This window comes from Anguilla anguilla, chromosome 7 (genome assembly GCF_013347855.1).
Source record: "Anguilla anguilla isolate fAngAng1 chromosome 7, fAngAng1.pri, whole genome shotgun sequence".
Lineage (NCBI taxonomy): Eukaryota > Metazoa > Chordata > Actinopteri > Anguilliformes > Anguillidae > Anguilla > Anguilla anguilla.
The window spans coordinates 53,376,073-53,401,632 of NC_049207.1; the positions used below are offsets into that span (position 1 = coordinate 53,376,073).

General features: G+C 45.4%; 2 protein-coding genes across 4 annotated transcripts in view; one reads left to right on the forward strand and one right to left on the reverse strand.

The window, feature by feature from the left end:
• Positions 1-1,579: 1,579 nt before the first annotated feature.
• Positions 1,580-11,241, forward strand: enpp6 (ectonucleotide pyrophosphatase/phosphodiesterase 6). The gene is made up of 8 exons (XM_035427442.1): positions 1,580-1,922; positions 6,800-6,979; positions 7,357-7,468; positions 7,932-8,073; positions 8,449-8,628; positions 9,037-9,174; positions 10,052-10,175; positions 10,360-11,241. The coding sequence occupies exons 1-8, from the start codon at positions 1,688-1,690 to the stop codon at positions 10,572-10,574; spliced, it is 1,326 nt and encodes a 441-aa protein (XP_035283333.1). The 5' UTR covers positions 1,580-1,687; the 3' UTR covers positions 10,575-11,241.
• A 2,762-nt stretch (positions 11,242-14,003) lies between these two features.
• LOC118232454 (storkhead-box protein 2-like) overlaps positions 14,004-25,560 on the reverse strand; it is a 54,670-nt gene continuing 43,113 nt past the window's right edge. For all 3 annotated transcript variants that reach the window (XM_035427448.1, XM_035427447.1, XM_035427449.1), the window contains 2 exons: positions 19,849-22,171; positions 14,004-17,591 (listed from right to left, as the gene is read on the reverse strand). In XM_035427448.1, coding sequence (XP_035283339.1) covers positions 17,393-17,591; positions 19,849-22,171 — 2,522 coding nt within the window. In that variant the 3' untranslated portion in view covers positions 14,004-17,392. The remainder of the gene's footprint in view (positions 17,592-19,848; positions 22,172-25,560) is intronic.

A 25,560-nucleotide genomic window follows, 5' to 3' on the forward strand; every position in this document is an offset into this window, starting at 1 on the left:
TGCTGATACGTTATCTGTTCTGCCTGCAGTGAGATCGAGAAACGGGTAATAGCTTGATCCATTTTTCCCTTAGCCTATATAACAAAACAGAACCGCAAAAGCTAATGTAGAAATACAACTGTTGAAATTTATTCAGTTGTTCATTCAGTTATTTCAACGAAATAGATTTGCAACATATTGTTTCATAATATTATGAAATTAGGTCGCTGTGGGTGCAGAAATCGATGCGGTAAGGCTGGGCAAGAGGCTTGGCAGTAATAGGAAGTTAAAAAAAATGGCCTTTTAACCCAATTGCAAAGGTTAACCGTTAATCTCTCTCTCTCTCTCTCTCTCTCTCTCTCTCTCTCTCTCTCTCTGAGTGAGTGTTTGCTACAGATATCAATTTGAAGTAAACATAAGTTTTGTTAACTCAACTGCAACAGAAATTTTTACTTATTAAAAATAACCACTGCGGTCGGTGACAACAGATGGTCCATCAAAGACTCAAGCCTCGCAATGCAGGCTACAACACATACCAAATGTAAATTAAAAAACAAACAGGCACAGGGTAAGCCTGTTTAAAAAAAAAAAAAAAAAAATCATTTTAGCAATTTAAGCATGCTCTTTTTCTAGAAATGTTCTGTTAAAGGCAAACAGTATTTTCCGTGATGGACAAAAGCAATTAAATGCACCCGCATTTAGGCCCACTTTTTTTGCTGTAACTTGCAGCAGCTGCCCACTGATTTTTTGAAACTTAAACCACTTGTTACTGTCACTACATGCACATGTTATTTCAATCCATTCCCACTGCTGTGCATGATAAATATTGGTTAAGGTAAGGAATTAAACGCTTTTTTTAAACGCTCCGTGATTTTAGGCCTATTTTTCCAGTTTTCCGTTGATTTTTTAAAATCAACTTTGCCATGACTGCTCCGTGACTTAAGCCAGTATTTTCTGTAACAAACACCCAAGCTTAATTATTGCCTGGCTTTTCCAGTTTTTTAGTGACATCCTAAGTACTGGTTCAGTAAAGGCCACAGAACATTAACAAATGCTTGCCGTTAGTTGTAAATGAGATATTTTATCATATTAAAGATTCAATAAATTTAATGTCGCTTAAATTACTTTGTTAAATTAGATTTTGGCGAAGGTCGGACGGAATGACCCGTTTATGCTTTACTAGGCATAAAGGAGATACCACGTAGGTGGTTCTCTAAAATCAACTGTCATATATAAGCCTACCGCCGTGTGTTTTATCTTTGAACGCATAATACTTATCAAGGAAAAGATGGAGGACCATTGAATGCAAAGCCTTTGTATCGTTGACTGCCGTGTCTTTGATCAGTTTATTTCTATATGGTGCTGAACTTGACGTTTGTGCGCGTATACTGTACACACGCGCGTGCGAGTTGAGGCTGTCTCAGCTCTTGCGTAATGAACGCGAAAACGGTTCATTAGGATGAAAAGACTAAATACAAAGTTGTTAAATTTGTGGTTAGGTCCTTTTTGGAAATGGGAGAAAGTTGCTTGGGGAGGACAAAAGCGCTCAATCTGGCTACAAAGTGCCTAAATTGGCACGCTATGGTGCTACACCCAGCACCGTGCTCTCAACGTGCAAAAAGGAACTCCACCCACGGCGGACTGAATTGATGCCTCATCACACAAACCAACGACATCAGCGCGAATCAGAGTAGAGTCAGGGGCCACCATGACTACACATGCATCAGCGAGTGTCATCATCTTCATCTTGTGTTTATCGGGATACTGCCTTGCTAGCCGAAAACTTCTTGTGTTTTTGATCGATGGATTCCGTTATGATTACATCGATGATCTGGAAGCCTTTCCCGGATTTAAAGAAATTGTGGAAAATGGCGTCAAAGTGGATTACACGACTCCCGATTTCCCAAGCCTGTCATACCCAAATTACTACTCTCTTATGACTGGTAAGACTTTCACATTCATTTAACTAACATTACCACCGTGTGCTCTTACGCTTTTGTACATTATTCTGATTGTGTCGGTTATTGTTGGATACAGTAGTACTGCGCAAATATTTTAACATCACAACACTGGCTTTCATTAGTGTCCCATTGGACTCGCTCATAATATAATTTTTTTTTCACTCACAGTTAGAAGACTGATTGGAATACGTTAATACCACACGCGCGTTTAAATGAACTGCAGGCAATTTGAATGAAGAAGAGAAAGAATTAAATTTTATTGATTAAACTGAATTTTGATTCAATTTGACGCAGGAAGCCATTGTTCTGACAAAACGCAGTTTTCACGCACAGATTATTAGTTTCATAAAAGTAGTTGAATGGTGGTCCAGAGGCCAGGTGAAAGTTTGACGCTGTAGTATTTTACATGTTGAACATGACTGTCCTTTGAAAAATTGTTCTACACGTTGTCTATGCATACCTGAACTGATGTTAATGTGTAGTTCCCTGGAACCCACTGTAAAAAGTCTGGTGAGAAATCCACGGAGAGATCCTTGGAATTTTCTTGTCATTATGGGAATTGCAGCAAAACATTCCCATACTTCACCTGTTACTGTCGGTTTGCTCTAATGCATACAGATATAAGTCTGGTGAGAAACCTGATCCACAGAATTCTCTTTCCACCTTGGGAAATGCAACAAAACATTCCTGTGCATCACCTGCTACTGTCTGTTTTCCTTAATGCATACAAATAATACTTGTACTGTAAATTTGAACTAGTGACCTGATTATGCCAAAATGTACAGTATCTAAGTAGGATCTGGAATTGATAAAGCTCATTCCAGCGGTGGGTGGAGCTTGTCCACCTTTCACCATGGATAAAGTTCAATTTAATCATAAAATGTGTGAATATACTTCTGTTGTGGTGAAAATCTGTTCATGTTTAACCTCTCTTGCTTTTGAATTCAAGTGGGCAGAGTTTAAACATTAAAAATACACCCTCAGCCCAAGGTAATATGTGAAGAGCTGAAAGTGCAAAGGGTATATATTTTTTCACATGCATAGCTCTGGCAAAACAGCTAGAGAGTAAATTAAACCTCAATAAATGTTGCAAGGCAATAAACACCAAAACCTTTTTTTTTTAATTGTAGGGAAAGTTAAGTTTAGTACCTGTTTTAAGTAAAAGTCAGATAGATACAGAACTAAAAGAAACATTAGGGATAGGAGGGAACAAAAAAACGAAGCAAAAGGCAACGTGATCTTGATGGCTGAATATGCCCATTGACGGGCAGGAGCCTGGCACAGCTTGCCTTGAGGCAGGCGGGCATGCGGGCAGGCTCATGCACAGAGGCTCAGATTCTCTCTCTCTCTCATACACACACACACACACGGATGCACACACACACGCACACACACACACACACATGTGTATCTCCCTCCTTCCCTGTGTGAGGAGCTCAGCTCTGGCCTTGCTCACCTCCACACTGGAGCCATTGTGTGTCTCTTACAGTGCATCAGCCTGCATCGCCACTCCAGGTCAGCTTAACGGGCCACTCGAAAGCCCTGCCCCAGCCTACAGAAGAGTCATTGTCACCGCACGTGAATCTCTAACAAAACACAAAAATGGCACTACGACGGTCGTTAGAAGATACTTAGAAAGCCTCTCCAGGAGGCTTATGGGAATCATGTAAGCTGTGATATGAAAATATTTAATGGTTATCCATTAAGGTTAGGGGCATCAAATTGGGCAGTATCTAGGAAGGTGGACTGAAGGAACTGAGTTATCTAGGAAGGTGGGTTTTACTCAGCGCTGTTATTCAGCTAACTCAATTATATCCTGCTTCGCTTCATGAAATAGGAATTTCACTAGGCAGCCCTGCTTAACATATTGCAGTGTGGCACTAGGCTAAAATAGATAAGTATTATTATTTAGTTTTATTAGTATTAGTATTAGTATTTAGTATTATTAAGTACCCCAGCTGTTGCAAATGTATAGACATGTTTTTTTGCAAAACGATTAAATTGTATTTATGTATCACATATTATTCCACCATGACATGGGTGGGGTAATGCCTAAATATTTGTTGTATGGATAAAAATGGCAGCGATCATCATCTTTAAGCAACCTCTCCTGAGATGGCAAACTGTAGAATTCTCATAACAGACTGGATCCAGTGCCTCCCTGGAGTATCACGTTGTGGAGTATCTGCTGATGTCAGCTGTTTTTGCAGAGCACATTTTCCCCCTCACAATGTAGCGTGACAGTCCGAAGTGAATCGCCTACGGCAACTGCACAAGGACATTAACAGCGTAAGCAAAAAAGACGGACAAAGGGATGCTGACGCAAGGCCCCTCAGACACATGCCATTACATTACATTACAGGCATTTAGCAGACACTTTTATCCAGAGCGACTTACACAACTTTTACATCGCATTTACAATGCATCCATTTTTATATCAGGATACATACTGAACCATTGCAGGTTAAGCACCTTTGCTCAAGGGTACAACAACAGTGCCTTACCCTGGAATCAAACCTGTGACCTTTCGGTTACAAGACCCGTTCCTTACCCATTATACTACACTGCTGCCCAAGAGTGGACTTCAGAGCAGATGAGCACTCTGACACATAACCTTACATGACATTTATTTGGCAGACACTTTTATCCAAAGCGACGTACAATATGTACGATAAGACACTTGGCCCGGCTTTACAGGAGACAGGTCATGCAGGAGTTTGAGAAGATATTCTGCCTATGCTGAGCGCTGGTGCCTGGAATGTTCTAGTTTTAACACTTTGTAGTTAATATATCACTGTAGGTTTCTGTTTAGGTTAAGATAAAAAGGTTGACCTGATATTACCTCTTGCTGGAAATCTGTAAGGTGGGTGCATTTCTCCCATGTAGGTTAATGGGGGACAGGCAGTGAGATGTGTTTTGAAATTCTTGTCCTTCGGTTATCGCTGGAATGTGCACTAATGCACCAACATTTTGAGAACTCAGAGATAAAATGAAAAAAAAAGAAACATTTTGCTTTTAACTGGTGGTGTCAGCTCACTGTGAGGGTCTGGCTCATAACTCATAAATAATTTCGGTTGGACAACTTGGGTTTGAATTGAGCGATGTTAACTTTGGTGTGGGGGCTCTGCCTCTGGGCACTCCCTGTTTGCATGAACAAGCCAAAATGATAACGGAGCGACCGCTGCAGACGTCCCCAGAGGGGTCATGTGACATGCAGAGACCGCAGGTGGATGCTGGGGTGGTGGAGGGAGCGCTAGAACTTTCCAAAAACGCGTAATGCAGAGCAAGGCTATCATTGACAGCAGCGGAAGCAGCACGACACAATTAGCAGATAGGCATAGCGGTGAGGTTGTATTGATTTAAGTAGCTCTCCCATTGAGGCGTTAAGGGAATTTTCTCTCGTTGTGGAGAGCCAAGTCGGGACGGGCGAAGTAACACACTGACGACTTTCCAACCGAAAAGGTCTTGTAAACGATGCGCGAAGGGAGATTCGCGAGGATGCCTCGACTGCCCGAATCTCAACATTACAGCCATATTATGTGAGGGTTTAAATATCCTGGTCAAAGGTGTGGCAATTGCCTTGTGCGAACATCCCAGGAAGGAATATACATCGAACCCAGATTTCCCGGTGACTCCCCCATTTCATCTGCGACTGTAGCATATCCTCACAAACCATGATCGATCTGACGACGCATCTCTTCAGACTGTACCTGGATTAGCTCTATCACTTACTGTGCAAGTGTACTCCCAATCTAGGCTCGCTCTTATCACATGTATCGTTCTATCGTAATCCTCTGGCACGTCCGTTTAGCCCTTGGGTCTTCGTCCAGCACTTATATTGCACTTTTATCATTATGTTGATGTTGCATATCTATCATGTCTTGCCATGCCTCATTCTAGTTTGACTTGTCGTAACCTTCTGACCTAGAATAAGCTTACCGGACTTTATGGCTATGGATAAATGTTACGTGATGAGTATTGTACCTTATCGGACCTGTGTTTTGTAGTTGTCCGATGACCTTATTGCACTTATTGTAAGTCGCTTTGGATGAAAGCGTCGGCCTACGAAATGTAATGTGATGATTGAACACTATATTTGTCCACCTGTTCCTAACAGTGTGGGGCTGTTGTTAGAAGTCGGGCGGCCCAGTGTCTGACCTGGCCATCTTAATTTTATTTACTCCCAGCATTCCTTCGTCCTAAAACACGCCAACAAAAGCAATCCAAAAATGGATCCAGTCCAACATTTAATCTTGCGCAACGCATCGTGAATGCAATTTTTGTAACCAGATATTATTCTTTATGAATTTTTTTCAGAGGGCGGAAAGGGAATTCCAAGACTCTTTTTTTTGCGTATGTGTTATGATTTTGGAACATTCTCATATGCCTGCACCCAACTGTGAAATTTATTTCCTTTTGTGGACAATCTATCTCTCTTTCAGTCTTTCTCTGTGTCGTATTCCCAGATAATGTAAATAAATAAGTTTTGATACATTTAATAGAGTCCATTTGTGTCAATAGAGGATTTGGATGCGTAGAGAGGTGGAAACCTTGTTCCCTCCTGAGGTTGTCCACTGTTAGCCTATGACTCACTAGAAAACATCTCACATAGATACAGAACAATGAAGGAACGACAAAGCCGGCTCTCGCTGTTGACAACGGACGAGGCTAGTGTGGGTCTGCATCTGTAATCCCCATAGCTGGCTGTAGTGGAGCCTATGGAATTTTCCACTAACTATAATATTTATTGTGGGGGTGGCAGGCAGAGGGTAGGGGCTGGGGGATTAAATGTGACCCCCCCACCCTCGCCCCCCACCCCAAAGTCAAACTCACTCCTGCACCCCGTGTTGTGTTTTCAGGCCGAAACAGTGAAGTCCATCAGATTATCGGAAATTACATGTGGGACTCGGTCACGATGAAGGAGTTCCTCATCGGCACCAATCCCGACAGCCGCCTGAGAATGTGGTGGGACGGCTCGGAGCCGATCTGGGTGACCATGCAGAAGCTGAAGAGGAACGTCTACATGTACTACTGGCCTGGTGAGCAAATCCCATCGTTTCCATTAAAAAAAACATCACCTAATAGGTGTCACTCTGGAAGTTGAGAGGGAGAGGTAGGCAGAAGCAGCACAGCGTTTGTTTTCAGGCAGAGCTCACAGAGGTCCTCTGCCAGATTAGGCTAGGGTGGACCGAGAGCACTTTATGGGTCAATAAAAGCTGCTGATTAAAAATACAGTACTTTAACTCTGGGTTAGAGTCTGTTTGATCATCACGCATGTTCACTCAAATTGAGTTGATTATAACTCACAGGGAGTTTATTCCAAAGACCAAAATTTTTTCCTTAAAGTGTGTACTGCATTTTGAGAAATTGTGGTCACCACATACCAATTAACCACTTTTTTAAAAATGGGAACTAGGTTGCGAGGTGGACATCCTGGGTGTGAGACCAGCACACTGTGAGGAGTATGTCTACAACCCATCTGAGAAAAACTTTACCGACTCCATTGAGAAAGCTCTCAATGCCTTAAGGTAAAAAAACAACAACAAGCGCATAATTATTTCCCTAAATTAGCAACAATTCATCTTTTCTTCAGTGTTACTGAGGACAGAGAATTTTCTTCCCCATTTGTAGTTTGACTCCTGTGTAGCTCACAGTAGAACCCAACATGCAGAGGTGGTAAGATCGAAGGGTCAGATAGTAAAAATCTAGCCAGGCATTTCTTCCACCCATGAACTCAGACAGCTGATTTCACTGATTAGGTTTACGTCCTGGCTGAAAGAATTGTGCAAAATAGCAAGTTAATTGTAACAAAATACTGTGGAGAACTTTTTTTTTTTTTTGAACCTGTATCGTCCACCTCTGCCAACATGATAACCATCCACCATGTTGATCGTTATGATAATCTGTGCGTCACACCCATGCACTGTATCAGAATGTTGGAAGCCTGTGCGAGGCTACGGTGCTTGTGTCCCTGTGCTGTGATGTCATCAGCAGTGGCAGGGCGGACATGGCGGGCGTGTACTACGAGAAGATCGACGTGGAAGGGCACCACTACGGCCCCCTGTCCCCTCAGGTGCGGGCGACAATCGGCGGACTGGACCTCGCCTTTCGGACTCTGAACCAAAGGATCAAGGTGAGGGAGGGAGGGAGGGAGAGAGGGAGAGAGGGAGAGAGTGAGAGAGCGAGAGAGCGAGAGAGAGAGAGAGAGAGAGCCACCCTCTAATATGAGAGATCTGAGTAACTTTTTAATGATTTGTTGGGAGGGCAGGTCTGCCAACTTAGAGAAAACATGAAATGCACATTGCAGAGAGACTGACTGTAGCCATGGAATGCAGTTCCCAACAGCCTACTGGATTGTTGTGGCTATCTATATATAGATACTGTATATAGTAAGTGCATTTTGGCTACAACAATATCTTTTAGCATAATGAGAAATCGTTGTTTTCGAAGAGACATGGCAAAGGGCTCGCTGTGGGAGTAACTGCCTAAAACCTTTGGTTTGTTTCAGGAGAAAAACCTGCACAAGGACCTCAATGTAATGCTGTTCTCTGACCACGGCATGACGGACATCAAGTGGATGGACAAAATAATCGAGCTGCAGCTGTACATAAACATGTCAGATATTGTCAAAATGATGGACAGGGGTCCCGTCGTTAGCCTTTGGCCCAAGCAGGCGAAATATGAACTGGTGAGTTCCTGGCTCAGTCCTTCACTTTGGTTTCATGTAGCCATCTGTCACTTGAACAATAAATTGTTTTTTTGCCATTCTTCATGAGCACAGTTATTAATTGGAGACTATGATATGATGTCTGTCCAGTTAAAGCAGGGGTGTCAAACTGAATCCCAAGGTGGTGGGGGGGGGGGGGGGGGGCAGTGTTGGTGATGCAATGTTTTGTGTGGTTTGCCTTTCAATCTGATCTTTCGATTGTTTCCATTCAATCAGAGTTTTCTACCTGTGTATTAAAGTGTCTTCTATTCTGCTGCCTGTTTTTTTTTTTTTTAACCATCAGGACGATGCTTGACAGTCTGACTTCCTCTCTGTAGAACTAAATTTCAGTGTCACCTGCATGTAAATTTTGGCCTGGTTTACTTTTAGATATACAGAAGGCTCAGTGTTGCGGAGAACATGAATGTCTACAAGAGAGAGGAGATCCCTGATCGTTACCATTATAAGAACGGCAAGTTTGTCTCCACGCTGACCTTGGTGGCTGACCCTGGCTGGTTTATTACAGAGGTAAGTCTCTGTCTTTCCTCTGGAATGGAAAGAGATCTTCTCGTCTGTATACACCAGGGCTGCCCAGCCCTATTACTGGAGATCTGCCATCCTGTAGGTTTTCATTTAAACCCTAATTTGGCACATCTGATTCTACTAATTAGCAGCTCAATGAGATCTCTAGCTGTTGAATGAGGTGTGTTTTGTTAGGGCTGGAGTGAAAACCTACAGGACAGTAAATCTCCAGGAGCAGGGTTGGGCAGCCCCAGGATACACCCTCGCTCAAGGCTCTTTAGTTTAAGGCTTTCAGCTGAGGGAGCCTCCAAGGCCTTGGAGCCCATCTCCTCTGCGACTCCCTCTCCTGCTCTTCTTTCTCTTCTCTTCTCTCCATCACACAACCTTTCTTCTCTGCCCTCGCTTTTACTCTCTCCTTCTCTCCCTCTCCTCTTCTGGCTCTGTCTCTCTCTCTCTCTCCTCTCCTCTCCTCTCCTCTCCTCTCCTCTCTCCTGCATTTTCTCTTTTTTTCTCTCTCTCTGATCTTTCTGCCTGAATCTCCTGCACCGTGCTGTTTGTTCTGACCCATTCCAAGGGTTGACTGAGGTGTATCATCCCATTCTTGACGTTTCAAAATCACACGCTTTCAGTTTTACCACTTCACAGGCACAATGCGGGGGTGGGGGGGGGGGGGGGGGGGGGGGGCTTAATGCTCAGACCCCAGGCACAATGGCATTCCAAAGCTGTCAGGAAAAATACAAGCTGGGGGCAAAACACAGGCCATAACCGCCCCCTACCCCCTCAAAAAGAAAAAGCCCCGCCCCCCTGCCTCTCCCTTCAGCTTCTCCTCTCCCATTGGACGGCGTTGCGTTCTGACGCTGCCGCCGCGCTTTTTTTGTCCCAGAGCAAGTCCAAGCTGCCGTTCTGGAAGAACGGAAGCGGAGAGCCGCAGGGCTGGCAGCACGGTTGGCACGGTTACGACAACGAGTTCGTGGACATGAGGGGGTTCTTCCTGGCGCAGGGACCAGGTACAGACGCGCCCCGTGACGTGCGCTAAAAGGGGTTCATCCCGCACACAGCTGACCCAAATGATTCCATTCACGTACTGCTGGTCGAACACCCCATACCTGACACTTGTTGAGAGAGAGAGAGAGAGAGAGAGAGATGTGCATAGCTTTGTGCACACGCAGATTTATTTTATTTGTTTTACAGACTTTAAGAAGAATCTGCGGGCCGGTCCGATCCGGACGGTGGATGTGTACAACCTGATGTGCCACACGCTGGGCATCCGGGCTCTGCCCAACAACGGGTCCTGGCCCAGGGTGGAGTACATGCTGAGCCCCTCGTTTTCAGGGGGGGGTCGACCCGTCCCACTGCTTGGTTCTGTCCTGGGACCGGTGCTGCTGGTGCTGTCTCTCCGGGCGTAGGTGCATGGCCAGCTTTAACTGTAGCAGGCCTTGCATATACTGTGGGGAAAAAAACCAAAACAAAGCAAATTACTGTAATTCAAATCATTTTTACAGACATGGTAAGGTTTTATTATTTCCTTAGAAGTTGACAGTGGCAGTTTTTGTGTTTTTCTTGGGGAAGGGTCAGTCAACACGCACACGCACACACAGGCACCCACACACACACGCATGCACACACGCATCCACACACAATGTACAAAAAACCTTTCCCATACATTTGCTTCATCAGGAATGTTTTTGGGGCTCCCAAGGGGCCTAGTTCAGGACCCAAACTTGACCGAATATGACTTGAGGTCCCCAGCAGTGGCATCCAAGTGACCTTGTCCCATAGCGGGTAGGGTTCCCGAAGTTACTGTACTGCTACTGTATATCAGGTCCACCAAATAACAGACCCACAGGTTGCCAGTCTTCTCCCAATCGGTGCTAGCTCTCTTCTGTAGTACCATGTGAACTGTTGGGTGCACTACGCTCACTCGTAGTGCATCAGGAGAGTGTGTCTGTAACAGCTGTAATGTGGGTATGTGGGCGGGGAGGGCATAGCAGCAATTAGAACTTAACCCCTTGAAGAGTAGGTTTTTATAATGTTTTTTTCCCCAAACTTCTGAGTCAGTGTTCTAGAACCCCATTGCATTCAATTACCACTAGTGATTGTTACATCAGCATTAGAACATTCTGATCATATGATCTTAAAGCTTAAAGGGTTAATAAAGAGAAAATTGGGGGGGGGGGGGGGGGGGAGGGGTAATAAAGTTTTTACTGTTTTGATCCAAGAATGACTTTTACTAACAGGATGCAATTTTATAGTATCTGTATTTGTAAATCTACATGTATTTTTGAAAATAGAATGAACACCTTGTATGTAAATTTAGTCTGTTCCAATATTCTTTTATTCTGGAATTTCTGTGAACCTATTCACTTAAAATTTTTATGTTATCTTGTTTTTTTTTTTTTTGTTAACTATTAACTTACAATGGGAATTTATACTCTGAAATGTATCCTCTGAAAGTTTCTTGGTAAGCAACTTTGTACTAATGTGTTTTATTAATTAAAAAATATATATTTTCCTGTTCTGGACTCTGCCATAGGCCTTATCATATCACTTATTTTGGCATTTCAATATTGAAACTGATGACTATATTTTTTTGTTGGCCAGGCCTATTGTCTTTCACTGTTTTAAAAATCATTCCTTCTCTGTATTGAATGTTCTGCTTTGCCTTACAGTGAATTTGCACCCTAGATAAAATTGTCCATGGAAATGTTTTTATTGCGAGTATCAGGCCAGTTACTGTAAGCTTCTACCCCAGCGTTTCCCAACCTTGGGGTCGCCTGATATGCAAATTGGTCGCTAGAAAATAGCTGAAAATAGAAACACATTTTAAAAAAATTAGTGTTTTTTTTTTAATTTTTTTACAAATATTAAGTTAATTTAAATCACGTTTGTCTTTAAACTGTTTAATTTTAAATAGAAAACATAAAACGTGTTAAAAATAAATTGCTTGATTCACTGGTATGCTGCATGAACCTTGAACTTCACGTAAATTGACGCAAACTGTCATTCAACGCGTAGTGAGCGTTCCTGTGCAGCGGGCGAGCAGCACGTTAACAAAATGGACCGATTTGTTAATCGAGCTCCTCCATCCACATCATCAAGCGAACCTGATACTGAACATATACCTTCAAAACGGTCTCAGAAATATGATGAATCATTTCTTCAGAATGGATTTACGAGCGTCATCGAGAACAACGAGGAAAAGCCCAAATGCCTCTTGTGCGGTATTGTGCGGAGAGTACGAAACCAAACAAACTTAAAAGACACTTTGAGACAACACACAAAGAATACATGGGCAACCCAAAATCAGTTTTCGAAAGAAAACGTGATGAGCCTCGCAGGCAGCGGATGCACTTTAGAAAGGTTCTCTTCGCAAGCACTTATTTGTGCAAAGCAGGATTTAGCGCTCTTGTTTGCATGAAATCAAAGTACCGGTCCAGGCTAGACGCGACAGGTGAGATGAGATGCGCGCTCTCGACTACACCCCCCGACTTTGATAACCCGCAACCGCAACCATCTCATTAGACATGGTGAGTTCAAATGAACGGTCAGTGGCAACGTATTTTGTTTTACTGGACTCTTAGCAGTGATTGTATACTAAAATGTAACTGTCTGTCATATGTAACTCTTTAAAACTTTTTTAATATTAAAAAAGTATCCAATAGCAAAGAAATGTCAATATTTTAAATGGCTGGGGTCGCGAAAAATTTCAGACCTAAAATTGCGGTCCTGAGCCAAAAAAGGTTGGGAACCCCTGTGTTCTTACCCTCTCTGACTGTAAAAATATTCAGTGCTATTCAGTTTTGTCTACACCAGGGCAGTGTACACGGTTTTGGATAATGATGACCCATGCATAGCTTTTGAATTACGGTCTCTGCGTTTGTTTGCCATCATAACACTTATATTCAGCTGTGTTGAGTCTAATTTGGTCTTAGAGCCCCCTCTTTTGGTCATGTGGTGACACTACAATTAAATCTGCTGCCTCAAGGGGAGGCTTGCTGTGAGTTTGTTGCCCTCTGCTGATCAGTTGCTGTGACAACATCACTCCCCAAATCTCCCAATAAGTCCGTTACCTGCTAGTGATACTGACATTTTAATTGGATGTACTGGCCTCAGGGTTGCCAGGTTTTACTTTATTAGACAAAATGTAAAAAATGCCACAGATGTTTGTACTTACAGCAGACTTACATTGGAATTGTATGTCTATTTTTCTTTTTTCCCAAAATTGATAATTCAACAAAAACAGATTTTGAGCTACAGCATTAAAACGGATACATACTTGTTCAGAAATAGCTTTTCCCCCATAGTAGGTATTTTAAAGTTGGTTCACAATTTTATATTTTTAACTGACAGTAATCTTGGCTAACTGTAATGAAAGATGTTAGCATTTGAGAAAAGCTGAATTTATCCCCTTCACTAAGTTCAGATGTTATGAGAACAAAGGTTTTATCAGATGGTAAACCATACACCATGTTAAGGGTTACTGAATTTTAATGAACAGCACTGGTTGATGAACCTTTTTGGTAAAATGTGTACGTTGTTGGTGGGGTTTTGCAAAACCGGAACATGCAAGTATTCCATCTCTTTTGACTTACTGCATAGTCATATGTTGAATACGATTTATGGGGTCAATTGGTCATGGGTGAACTTAGTTAATTGCAATTTTGCAGCAGTGTCAAATGTGATTGGACATTCCAAACTAGAGAGAAAAAATGCTCAAGTCATATTGCTGTGAAAATTTAAATGGGGCAGTAAATACACCTTTAGCTTTGGAAATTAAGACATAATTATAATACAAATTCATATGCCTGTGAATCAACAGCAACAGTTGCAACACATAACCAAACATGTTATTTTATTGGCTTAAAAAGTAACACAATCCCCCAAAGGGTATATCACATACACTACAACAACAGTAAACACCATTACTACACAAATAGGGACTTGCAAATATTACAGACATTACAAAAGAATCCCTCATTTCTTCTTTTTTTAAATTATTGTACTAAGCATGACAGGTAAACATCATTTACAGTATGATATAACTGTCACAATTAAAAACAATGCTATTGTACACTGTTATAAATTCATAATGTTAAGGGAAGACATTTCATGGACTCTCATTATTTCATATGAAATATTTTACACTATAAACAGAGCATCCTTCTGGATGGACTTTTTTTTACAGCAACCACAGACCAGGCATTTAAGTGCAAACGTGTCTCTACAAGGCTGTCTCGGCTGCAAATACACCATTTTTGACTTTCGAAAGCAAACCCCAAAACGGATTACATTTAAGAAAGTTCACAAAATGCGGCGGGCCTTCGAAAAAGCACCTTTTGGGAGAGAAAAGCACCCTCTTGGCCAGCCGGATCACACTCCCGCAATGATAAGTTTTCATATGAAATAATAATTATTATAACAAAACGGGGAAAATACATTTCAGATACTGGAGCCAAATTCTATACTGAATGCTGTACTGAGAACTCTGCAGTTTAGGTTCGGGGGGAACATTGACAACAGTCGTTGCTGATCGATGCACTTTTGAGGTGAGATTATAATACTAAGAGGTCAGGAACAGAAACTATTATTATTTTTCAGTTTTTTTTTTTCTCTGAACAGAAATAGTCCTAAATTTGAAATGAGGTCCGAGAACTGATTAAAAAAAAAAAAATGCATATAAGTTAAGAGAGAACAGCTTTTAGTTTCGTTTTTTTTCGTTTCTGGAGGGCAAAACACAAAGTCCTGGTAGTTAGCCTTTTAACGGTAGGGTGGAAGAACACAGAATCGGTGGAGCGAAAACCCATCTCGATAACACGGAGCTCGTTAAGCGGGACCCCAGAGTTCTCGACCGCCAAGAGATCGGCCTCAGCAGTGCCGGGAATCGTGGGTAACTGCAGCACTCCAAACCAATCAGTCGTCTCGAGAACGTCCAGCTTGGCGTCAGCGTTCGAAGAACCCGGGCCGATATCGGACGGGTCGCAGATCGGCAGACGTGGAAACCAGAACCAGAACACTCATAATATCTCATATTTTTGCCGTCACATAAGCTGTGGAGGTAGTTATGTATGTGTGTACACTGATCTACATTAAGTTAAAAAATCAACGAGGACTACAGAAAAGTAAAATAAAAAATAAAAACCCTAAAACTGTAAAGATCATAAAAAGCCAGGGAGTTTTATGCCGAACGAACTGTGTTCATGTTCTAAAGCCACTTGTTGTTCATGCAAATGACAAATTCAGAGAACAAGAAGACACCACAGATATTAGCACCAGGAAATGAAGAATTCCTCAATTGTCTGGAAAAAGACCCCCCCAAAAAATGAACAAAGTATCAAATAACATGACTTCAGCTGCTGTGGCTGTGACTGCTGTAACATGATCATGGCATACAGTGACACAATTAACCCTTTAAGGTGTGAGATCACAACCATGTGATTAGAATGTTCTCATGTGAACATTCTAATGCTGATGTAACAATAATGCTACCTGTAACTGAAAGCAGTTGAGTTCATCTAGAACACGACATAGACATATGACATAGAATTAAAAATAATAAAATAAGATTTAAAAAAAAAAAAAAAAAACCATTCCAAAAATACCTTCTCTTCAAAGCGGACGGATTTCAATGCAACAAGCAGTCAACTGGTCACCTTATACGTGCTATAACAGAGCTGGTGCCCAGGATGTGCTATCAGTATCAACAGCTGTGCAAGCACAGAACAGACGTGTAGAGACATCCCCTGGCTGACAACACAGGGAGGTGACTACACAGTGGTGTGTGGCACTGCAAGCTGCTGACTGGCTGTGTTTGCCTGATTGACAGTGTGGGCGGGGGAAAGGCAAGAGACAGACAGTGCTTTGAAATGATTAGCCGATTAGCCGTTGTTAAAATAAGCACTTGGAGTTTACCAAATGCTTATTTACATCAGACAGTAATGTGATGTCCCCAAAAAAGACCTGATTCCTATGTAAACGTAAGTTCTTAGAACCCAGTTCATTACGTTGGATTTATATCAAGTACTGTAATGCAGAAGAAAAAACCCCACAGCAGCATCAGACCCCCAGTGATCAAATGCATTCGCCCTGGGGAGATTGTTTTAACTTTGAATGGTGCATACAGAGCCTGCTATTCCTAACTGGCACCTTGTCAAACAGCGGGAACAACACAGAGCACGCGAGGCTCGATTTCGGACAGAAGCGTCCCTCGCAGTGACGAGAGACATGCGGTGTATGAATCTGGGTTGAGTTATACGCAGCCAATGAAATGGCAGGGTTGAGAGAGTGACTGTGAATGACCCGAGATTACGGATTCGACAGTTACCACATTTAAATTTGAATTATAACTGCCAGGTCACAATCAGCTAGCCGCTAACTATAATCATGTTGTATAAACAAAATTTACTTGTTCAGTTTTTTTAAAAATGTGTTTTTAAAGGGTACCTAGATTTGTTCTCTGAAAAAAAAAGTTGAATTCTGACCCAGTGTGGCACTTAAAATAGTGTTTGCTTAGGGCTTGGTGCATACAAAAACTTTCCCTGGGGGTTTTTTTTCCCCAGAGAACCATTCTAGGTGCACTTCAAGTCTGCTCAAGCCATTCACTGTCTGGACAAAGGCCTGCTTTTAATATGTCTGTAGTGAGTTTTGGTCTCAACTCTGAGTAATAAGTATTAGCACGTGTAACATTTTTTGTCTCTGACACACTTCCCTTTCACTCCATCCGCTGATAAACTTGTCGCATGAAAGAAACTAAAAAAGTACCTCTTGCTTACACTAATTTCCCAAAAGTAAGAGCAGTGTTTTTTTTTTTAAGCTAGACTGCAGTATGCATTCAGTACTATTTTTCTAACCTTCCAAAAACAAAAACAAGAAACAAACAGCTTTCACTAACTTGTTTTATGTTTGGAAAAAAACAAAAAAAACAAAAACAAAATCCAGGAAAGTGACAATAACCTAAAAACATTTTTTTTGACAACATCTTAATCAAGTGGAACAGTCTTTGTGTTGGGTTTTAAAAGTCATGCCGGTAAGTTTAACAGTCCGGAGTTTAGCGTTCGGAGTCCTACAGGCGAGGTGGTTGTGGAGGTGGTGGAGTTGGTGGAGTTGGTGGAGTTGGTGGAGTTGGTGGAGTTGGTGGAGTTGGTGGAGTTGGTGGAGTTGGTGGAGTTGGTGGAGTTGGTGGAGGCGATTTTGGGGGTGGGGGAGAGGGGGGAGGTTCTCTTCACTGTCAGACACTGGTGATGGAAGCCAAGCAGTTTGAGGGTTTTTGCAGCTTCTCGGGCTGTGTGGGGGCAGGCTCCGGTCCGGTTCGGAAGCTGAAGAGGGGCCCGGCACTGGAGCCGATGTGTCCAGGGCTGTGGCCCGGGTTCTGACGTCTGTTGCTCTCCACGATGCTGGAGGTGTTGGAGGCCAGGCTCTCCCGCGTACTGAGAGAGGGAGGGGGGGGGGGGGGGGGGGGGGGGGAGAGACAGAGAGCATACAGGAGAGAGAGAGAGAGAGAGAGAAGAGAGAGACAAAGAGAGAGAGAGGGCACACAGGACAGAGAGAGACAGAGAGATAAAGAAGAGAGAGAGACAGAGAGAGAGAGAACATGCAGGAGAGAGGAGAGAGAGAGACAGTGAGAGAGAGAGAACAAACAGGGGAGAGGGAAAAGAGTGAGAAAAACAGAGAGAGAGAGAGAGAGGGGAAAAGCATGTTTTATAACAGGCTTCCTGTATTTGTGTGTCATGTCATAACAGTAAAATGACTCCGTTTGATCGGTCACATGTGGTTTCCCGAAATGCTTTCCAGACATCGGAGCTTGTTACTCAAATCCCCCCACTGCCCATGCAGGGGAGAAATTGATCTCTTTTCCTTTTCAACACAATCTTGTAGTAATTACCGTGCTGAGAAAACAAGGGAGATGGGAATCTACTCTCAGAACCAGAGTCTAGCTTGCGTTCAGATAACCTGCAAGACTATTGGGTTATAAAGTTTTGAATGCTGAAATGGACAAGAGTAAAAGGGTTGTGTTTTCTTTACAATTGAACACCTTAAGTTAGTTTCAGTTCAAATTATGCAGTTTACTTCATCCTCATTTTCCTCAATCACGCAACCATGTCTCATTTGTCTAAAAGCTGTAAATGAAGCTCCCCTTCATTAACACTTATAGTGCACACACACATACACACACACACACACACACACACACATACACACATACACAAACACAGACAAATGAACAAACACACACACACACATACATGTGTATACACATATGTATACACAGATTACACTTTACAGTTTAGTCATCTGACAGTTGCTTTTAGCCGAAACATTCTGGCACCATTTTAACATAACACCACGCTAGCGGTAGAGACAATCACGCAGTACAAGCACCACCATCAAGGTGCATACCTGAAGACTTATGAGTTAAAGGGAGAGAATGGGAGAATCATTTTTTAAAGCAAACATTAAAGTGTCGTCTGAAAGGGTGGGTTTTTAGACCTTTGACAGACTGGTGCATTCAGACCACTCCCCTTAATTGTGCTGCAGTACTTCAGCCATACGTCAGTAAGTACAAACCTCTCAAAAGGCAGGAGCTATATTCGTGCAGCCCTAAAAAAAAAACTGCGCACTGACACTGTTAAAGAGATGACTCACCCAGGAAATAATGGATGATTTTATGAGAGGCTAAAATTAGGCCTGCCACAGCCTGCCTATGCCAGTGTATTAATCTACACGTGTCGCCCAGACACACTTACTAAACCAGCAGCTTTGACAGAGTGTCCACCTATTCATTTCAGAACTTGCGTTGGATCCGTACCAAAATACAAAAAAAACCCCCACAAAATGGAATAGACATTTCAAGTTGCCCCCAGAATATCAAGTTCTTTATGGCATAGCCAAATTTATCAGAAACGTATCAGAGAAAGATTCGGTTCACTCTGTAAAACAGATGTGTTAAAAACAACACATACTGTAACATGTTTTTTAAACGCACCTCTATGTCTAGATAAAGACAACACATTTTGTGTTGTTTCAACACAGTGCGTTAAAAAGTCTTCCTCTGTAACAAACAATTGTATATTTGTCGCACAAATGTATTAACTTTGACACAAGATGTGTTAAAAGTAACACAAAAGCAGTAATACAAAATGCGTGTTGGATATTAATACGTCCTTTGCGAAAGTGTATGCACCGTCTAATGTGCTCACAGCCTATGCTGTTATACACTGTTAAAGTGCTCTAACTGTACGCGATTCTTCCGTTAAGCACTGCCTACAGGCAGACAGGTGTAGACGCCAGAAGTTAAGTGCTTGTTAAGTCCAAATAAGCCACAACGGATTTATGTGGAGCAGCATGATTGCAACACAGCTAGCAAAGAGTTAAACGTGTGCCAATATGATAGTGTGATTTCAACAAAATACGGCAAAGAGCTGAAAGCTAGTAAGGCCAACTCTCTGTGTGGTCTCAGTCGTAAACCCATTGGAAATAAATCAGTATAAACAAAGCTTGCAGAGATATCAGTCTTTTTTTAGGGATGGAGGTATGCGTGGGTAGACGCACTAGAACATACGAAGTTAATTTAATACAAGACCCTCCTGAGGGCAGCAACGATAATACAAATGTTAATTTCTTTAATCAAATCAAAGGGGCACATTGGGGCAAAAGGGGCAAAAGGGGCAGGTGCGTAGGCCTTACCGTGGGGAGTTAAACCCGCTGTCCACCGTGACGCTGCTGCTGTCCATGCTGTCCAGGCGGGCCGAGTGGGGCGATTTTTGGCTGCCGCTGTTGTCGCCCTCCTTGGGGCTGAGGAGGGTGAGGTTCTTCTCGAACTTGCGCTGCAGCTCCCGCTCCTTCTCGCGCTCCAGCAGCCACTGCATGGTCCCGCCCCCCTCGCGGCCCTTCTCCTCCGCCGCCGCGCTCTTGTGCGCCGCCTCCTCAGAGTCGTCGTCGTCCGACACGTTGTAGTAGTCGAAGGCGGCGGCGGCGGCGGCGGCCGAGGAGGGGGCCGGCTCGGGGGCCTGGGGGGCCGACGCCCCCGGCGACGGCGAGATCTGGGCCGGCTTGTCGAAGTGCTCCGGGCCCCCCGGGACCTCGGCCGACTTCGCGTGCGGGCTCTTCCGCAGCGTGCCGGACTTGGGGTAGGCGCTCTCCGCGTAGCCCCCCGAAAGCGCGTTGTGGGGGGGCTTGAACAGCGTGTCCTTGCTGAAGATCTCCTTCCGCTTGTCCGCGCCCCCACCGGGGTCGGCGTTGTGCTGGTGTATCGAGCGTCCGTTCGGCATCGGCTCGGCCGCCTGGCCAGCCGCCGCCGGACACGTGCCGCCCTGCCCCTTCGCCGCGTCCTCTTTGTACTCCGCGGGATGGGGCGAGGCGAGATGGGGCGTTTGCCGGTCGGAGGGAGACCCCTTCTTTACCCCATCCGAATGTTTTAGAGTGTCGGAATCGGGCTTTCCCAGAGGGGACGGGGCGGTGAGGGACGTTTCGTTCGAGGCGCCGCACTGAAAGTAGTCCTCGGCGGCGGGTTTGGGCGAGCAGGCCTTCAGGTCGCCGTAGGCCGGCAGACTGTCTCTGCTCTTGTTCTTCTCCAGCGGACTGCAGACCTTGGAGTCCTCCGGGTTGCCCTTCCCGATGTCGGGCACGCAGACCTCGGAGTTAAACCTGGCGGCGGAGAGCATGATTCGCGAGTAGCGGGGCACCTGGGAGGCCCGCAGCGTCCCGTCGTCCGTGTAGTAGCGGCTCCTGTCGTCCGGGCCGCACTCGAAGTCGTCCAGCAGGCCCATGGAGGCCGCCCCCAGCGGGCCTTTGGAGTTGTCCATGGACCGGGACCGCTCTTTGGCCTTGTCGGACCGCTCGTTGCGCGACTTCCTGTCCTGGGTGTGGCTGTGGCTGCGGTGCACCTTGAAGTGCGACGTCCCCCTGGAGGGCTCGGGGAAGGGCATCTCCGTCCTCCTCTTGGCCAGCTCCCCGGACACGTCCCACTCCGGCGCGATGGGCAGGTGGGACTCCACGATGTTGGGGTTGCTGTGCACCAGGTACTTGCCCCGGTTGCGCTCCATGGAGAACATGGCGTCGCGCGGCGACCTCACCAGGGAGGAGCTGTAGAACCGGTAGTCCCGCGCCACCCCGGCCAGGTCCAGGTTGGAGCCCTCCGAGGGGTCGCCCCGGGATGCCCGCGTCTTGCTGTGCGAGCGGGACTTCCCCTGGGCCTTCCGGTGACCCCGGCTTCGCCGGCTGCGGCCGCTGTGCTGGGCCGACGACCCCGCCTTGCCCCGCTGGGCCTTCTCCTCCTCCAGCCGCTTCATCACCGCCGTGTGCCGCATCACGTTCTCCACCGTCAGGTCCGGGTTGATCCGCCGGATGATCTCCACCTCCACGTCCCGCGGGATGGCGGCCGGCGTCTCCTCGTCCCGCAGCGGCCACTCCTCCGGCGGGAACTGGGCGGAGAACGTGGCCAGGTGCTTCGTCTTGTCCTTCTTGAAGCTCAGCCTGAAGAGCTTCAGCCCGAACTTCTTCGACTGCTTCTCCCCGCCGCCGCCCCCGCCCCCGCTCCCTTCCTTGTGTTTGGTCAGGGTGTCGGACTTGAAGGAGAAGTTGATGGTGCCCTTGCTCTTTTCCGTTGCCGAGGCCTGGTGCTGGGGGTGCGGCGGCGGCGGCGGGTGGGGGTCCTTGAGGTCCTTTGGTGACTTCCTCTGCAGGGTGGAGGCGTGGATGCTGTGCAGGTCGTCCCGGTAGCTGTTGTAGGAGTCGCAGTGGTTCTTGTGGTGGGGCCTCTCCCGAACGCAGCCCGAGGCGGACGGGGTGATCGTCCCGGACTGCGGGGAGGTACATTGCTGCTGCGGTCGGTCAGGTATCCGCTCGTCCAGGTGATACCACTTGCTATTAGTCCTAATGAGCGAGGGGGTAATAAAGTACGTCTGAGGGGTGACGATGAAGTACCCCTCGGGGGAGGGGTAAATCTTCCTCTCCCGCACCAGCATGCTGAGGGTGTGCCGGAGAATCTCCGGACTGGGCGTCGGGACACCTGAGGAGAACGCAGGAGAGAGCACGCAGTCAAAAATCTGTTCTTACACAAAATGGCACTGTTTGGTGGGATCCTCTGTGTTTGCATGTGTGTTGCTACCTTTAGAAAATATATATGCAAGTATAGAAACACATGATATGTACTGTAATGACTGCATATACTGCTTTTATTGATTAAATTTCAATCAGTTTGAGACAAAGACTTCCAACATACTAATTACGAATGGCCGATACACTTTGAACTTGAAATCCAATGCAGATTAGCTAAAAGATAATAGTAATCTCATAGTACTTTTCGGCTAGAAATAGCTGTACAAAATAAATAACTGTACCTTACTGAACCCGTGTTCAGCAGTTGTCTACGATCATGAAAATGCACTTCTTGTACGTCGCTTTGGATAAAAGCGTCTGCCAAATGAATGTAATGTAATGTACTTTTAGGGATTAATATAACAAATTAATCCATAATATGAACAAGAGAAAACACACTGCTAGGGGAAACCTTTTCTGTTTAGTGTTTGGAGTGCAAAGGAAAGGTAATGAGTGCAAAGAAAAAAAGGTAGCCCCTTAAAATGAATCTGTAAAACAAAACCATAATGTTGATATGTTGGACTTCACTGGGTGTTATATATAGGTGGGCTTTCCAACAAATCCCCACACAGTAAAAGACGTCAGGGAATTTTACGGCGAACGTCCGTAAAGGTATGAAATCGTAAACAGCTGAAACGTAAATAGCAGTTTTATTTATGTTGAAACACCGTAATGCATTTAACATTCGTTAAATATACAGCCTGCTACCATATGCTGAACATATTCCTACCATTATTTATACGGTAAAGCTCTGGCAAGCCTGTTGCCAATATTTTAGCGTAAAAATGTACTTTTTTTTATTTTTTATTTTTTATTTTTTTACAATATAGGATTCAGGATTCAATTACTCGCTCTCTAATCGCAGAAGTGTAGAATTTATTGTTGACATCCAGCCTCGCCCCAGGCTCAGATATAAGCGTGGTAGACTGGCAGGAACTGAGCGAGATAGACACGCCCTGCTCTCCGCTCTCGTGCTGTGGTTCTGCTTTATCCTTCTCTAGGTATTACCACAGGTTACATCATCGTGCCCTTTCAGCCAATCAGGCGTGATGCAACGTCCCCGAACTGAACGTGCAGGCCCCCCCCCCCGACCCCCCCCCCCCCCCCCCCTTTCGGTCAGAGCTCTCTCACGGCGACGTGCCCTTTTCAGAAACCCGCCGCGGTGCGGCCGGCTAACTGGCCCGCGGTGAATTCACGTCCGCCGTGAATCTACAGACCAATCCGCGGAGCCCAGAGGCCGGGAACGGCTGCCGCCGCCGTCGGTTCTCCTTAGCGATGAAAACCGAAAAAAGAGCAAGTTTCTGTAAGCGCTGAACACAAACGCATGCTTTCACATTATGTCGGGAATCGCATGCCGCTGCATGTGGACGCATGGAGGCGGACGCAAGGAATTCAGACGTGTGGACGCAGCAGATGTGTGGACGCAGCAGACGCATGGATGCAGACACATGATGTAGTCGCATGGATGCAGACACATGGATGCAGGGAGTGTTTAAAAGGCCTTCAGCACCCATCTGTCTACTGAATGCAACTGCCAGGACTTCGGGTGGACTCTAACAGAGGCTTCCCTTCAGACCAGGGGAGGAAACGGCAGGAGTGCATCTCCATAGCCACAGCTGCCCATCGCCTTCCCTGCACACGTCAGCAAGGTCAACCGCAGCAGGGAAGAGCGCAGAGGAATCACAGCGCGCAGAGACTCTTCCTTAACAGCAGAAATTCTACCTGAGAGCAGCTTTCGGTTTCCCACAAAAGAGAAACCTTGGTCACGTTCACTTCTCTGCTCCTGATCTGTCATATAGTCATATAGTCTACCAGAACCACTGCAACTTCAACGGTGACAGCTGAGACGACAGGTTTAACTGATGAAATACATGAACAAGAAAGCCACAGAAAGTCTTTAAATATTTTCTTTCTGTGGGACCAAGCCTGGCAAGACACTTAGCAGATGACTTTTTCCATTAGGAAACAGCGGAATATATTTTTCTTCTGATATTCCATGCATTGACGTGCTTGTACGTGACTGAATGCTGCAGAGCACATACTGTAGCAAGACCCAGACAAGGACCCCCCCCCTCCCCGAGTCACATGGTACTCGCGTCACGCTGCACGGCAAGACAAAGGCAGACAAAGGCACCGTGGGTGAAGTCGCCGTGTCACCGGGCAGACTACCTCGGGATTTAACGGCCGCTTTCCACCGAGGGTCATTACATCAGCCTTCTTAAACGGTTCAGCGCCGAAGTGTGCGCGTGTGTGTACTGTACGCGTGTGTGTGTGTGTGTGTGTGTGTCCTTTCGTCTTGGCGGACACGCCTGCCATTACCTGGTGTTTCCCCGAACAGGACCTGTAAACACAGCCTGATCTCACCCCGCCCGACATCCTGGGACAGGCCGAGCAGGTGGGGGGGTCGGGGGGGTTAAGGGACACTGTGCCCTACTTACACCCGTTTATCTCAGGATCTTCCCTGCTCGTGTGCCCCTCCGCTCCCAAACACACACACACACACACACAGAACACAGACAAGCCAGGATAACAGATAAGCCTTAACTAGTCAGGGTTTAGTGTTGCCTGCAATTACATCATGCTGGTTTAGTTGCCATACCAACATGATGCAACTCTCTCTCTCTCTCTCTTTCTGTCTCTGTCTCTTTCTCTCTCATCTCTCCCTCTCTCTCTGTCTCTTTCTCCCTCTCTCCTTCTTCCTCTCCCTCTTTCTCTCTATCTCTCTCCCCCCCTCTCTCTCTCCCTCTCTCTCTCTCTCTCTGGTAAGAAGCAGGGTTCTTTGACGCCAGTCAGTAGTATATTCCACAGTGATAGAGAAGTGGCATTAAAAGACGCGTTCAAACAGCGGAGCCGTCGAGAAGCAGCTTCCAGGTTTGAGACGGACGGCCACAAGGCTACGGTACGCGCGCGTCACAAAGCCACTGGCTGTAATGAGATATCGACATAATTCTGGGTTTAACGTTACTCCGATAAACCCAATGTGTGTCCTCTTTATTATTGGATGTGACCTACGGTACTGTGTACTGTTGAGGACCAACAGAATCCATCTGCCAATCTGTGTAGAGGAGAAATCGGTGTTGGCTGGGAAACCTTCTGATCAATGTTTCACCGCTGAACTGTCCTCACTGCCCTTCAGTCCTCCCGAGCCCCCCCTACACACACACACATACACACATACACACACACGCACACACATACACATTCACACACACGCACACACATACACATACACATACACACGCATGCACACACACACACACACACACACACACACACATACACACACACGCACACACATAC

What these genes read in the sequence shown, in the direction of transcription:
- enpp6 (XM_035427442.1), top strand. Translation starts at nt 1,688, where the DNA reads ATGACTACACATGCATCAGCGAGTGTCATCATCTTCATCTTGTGTTTA. An exon ending in CTACATGTACTACTGGCCTG is followed by an intron (nt 6,980 to 7,356) that starts GTGAGCAAATCC and finishes AATGGGAACTAG; the next exon opens with GTTGCGAGGTGGACATCCTG. An exon ending in AAAGCTCTCAATGCCTTAAG is followed by an intron (nt 7,469 to 7,931) that starts GTAAAAAAACAA and finishes TGATGTCATCAG; the next exon opens with CAGTGGCAGGGCGGACATGG.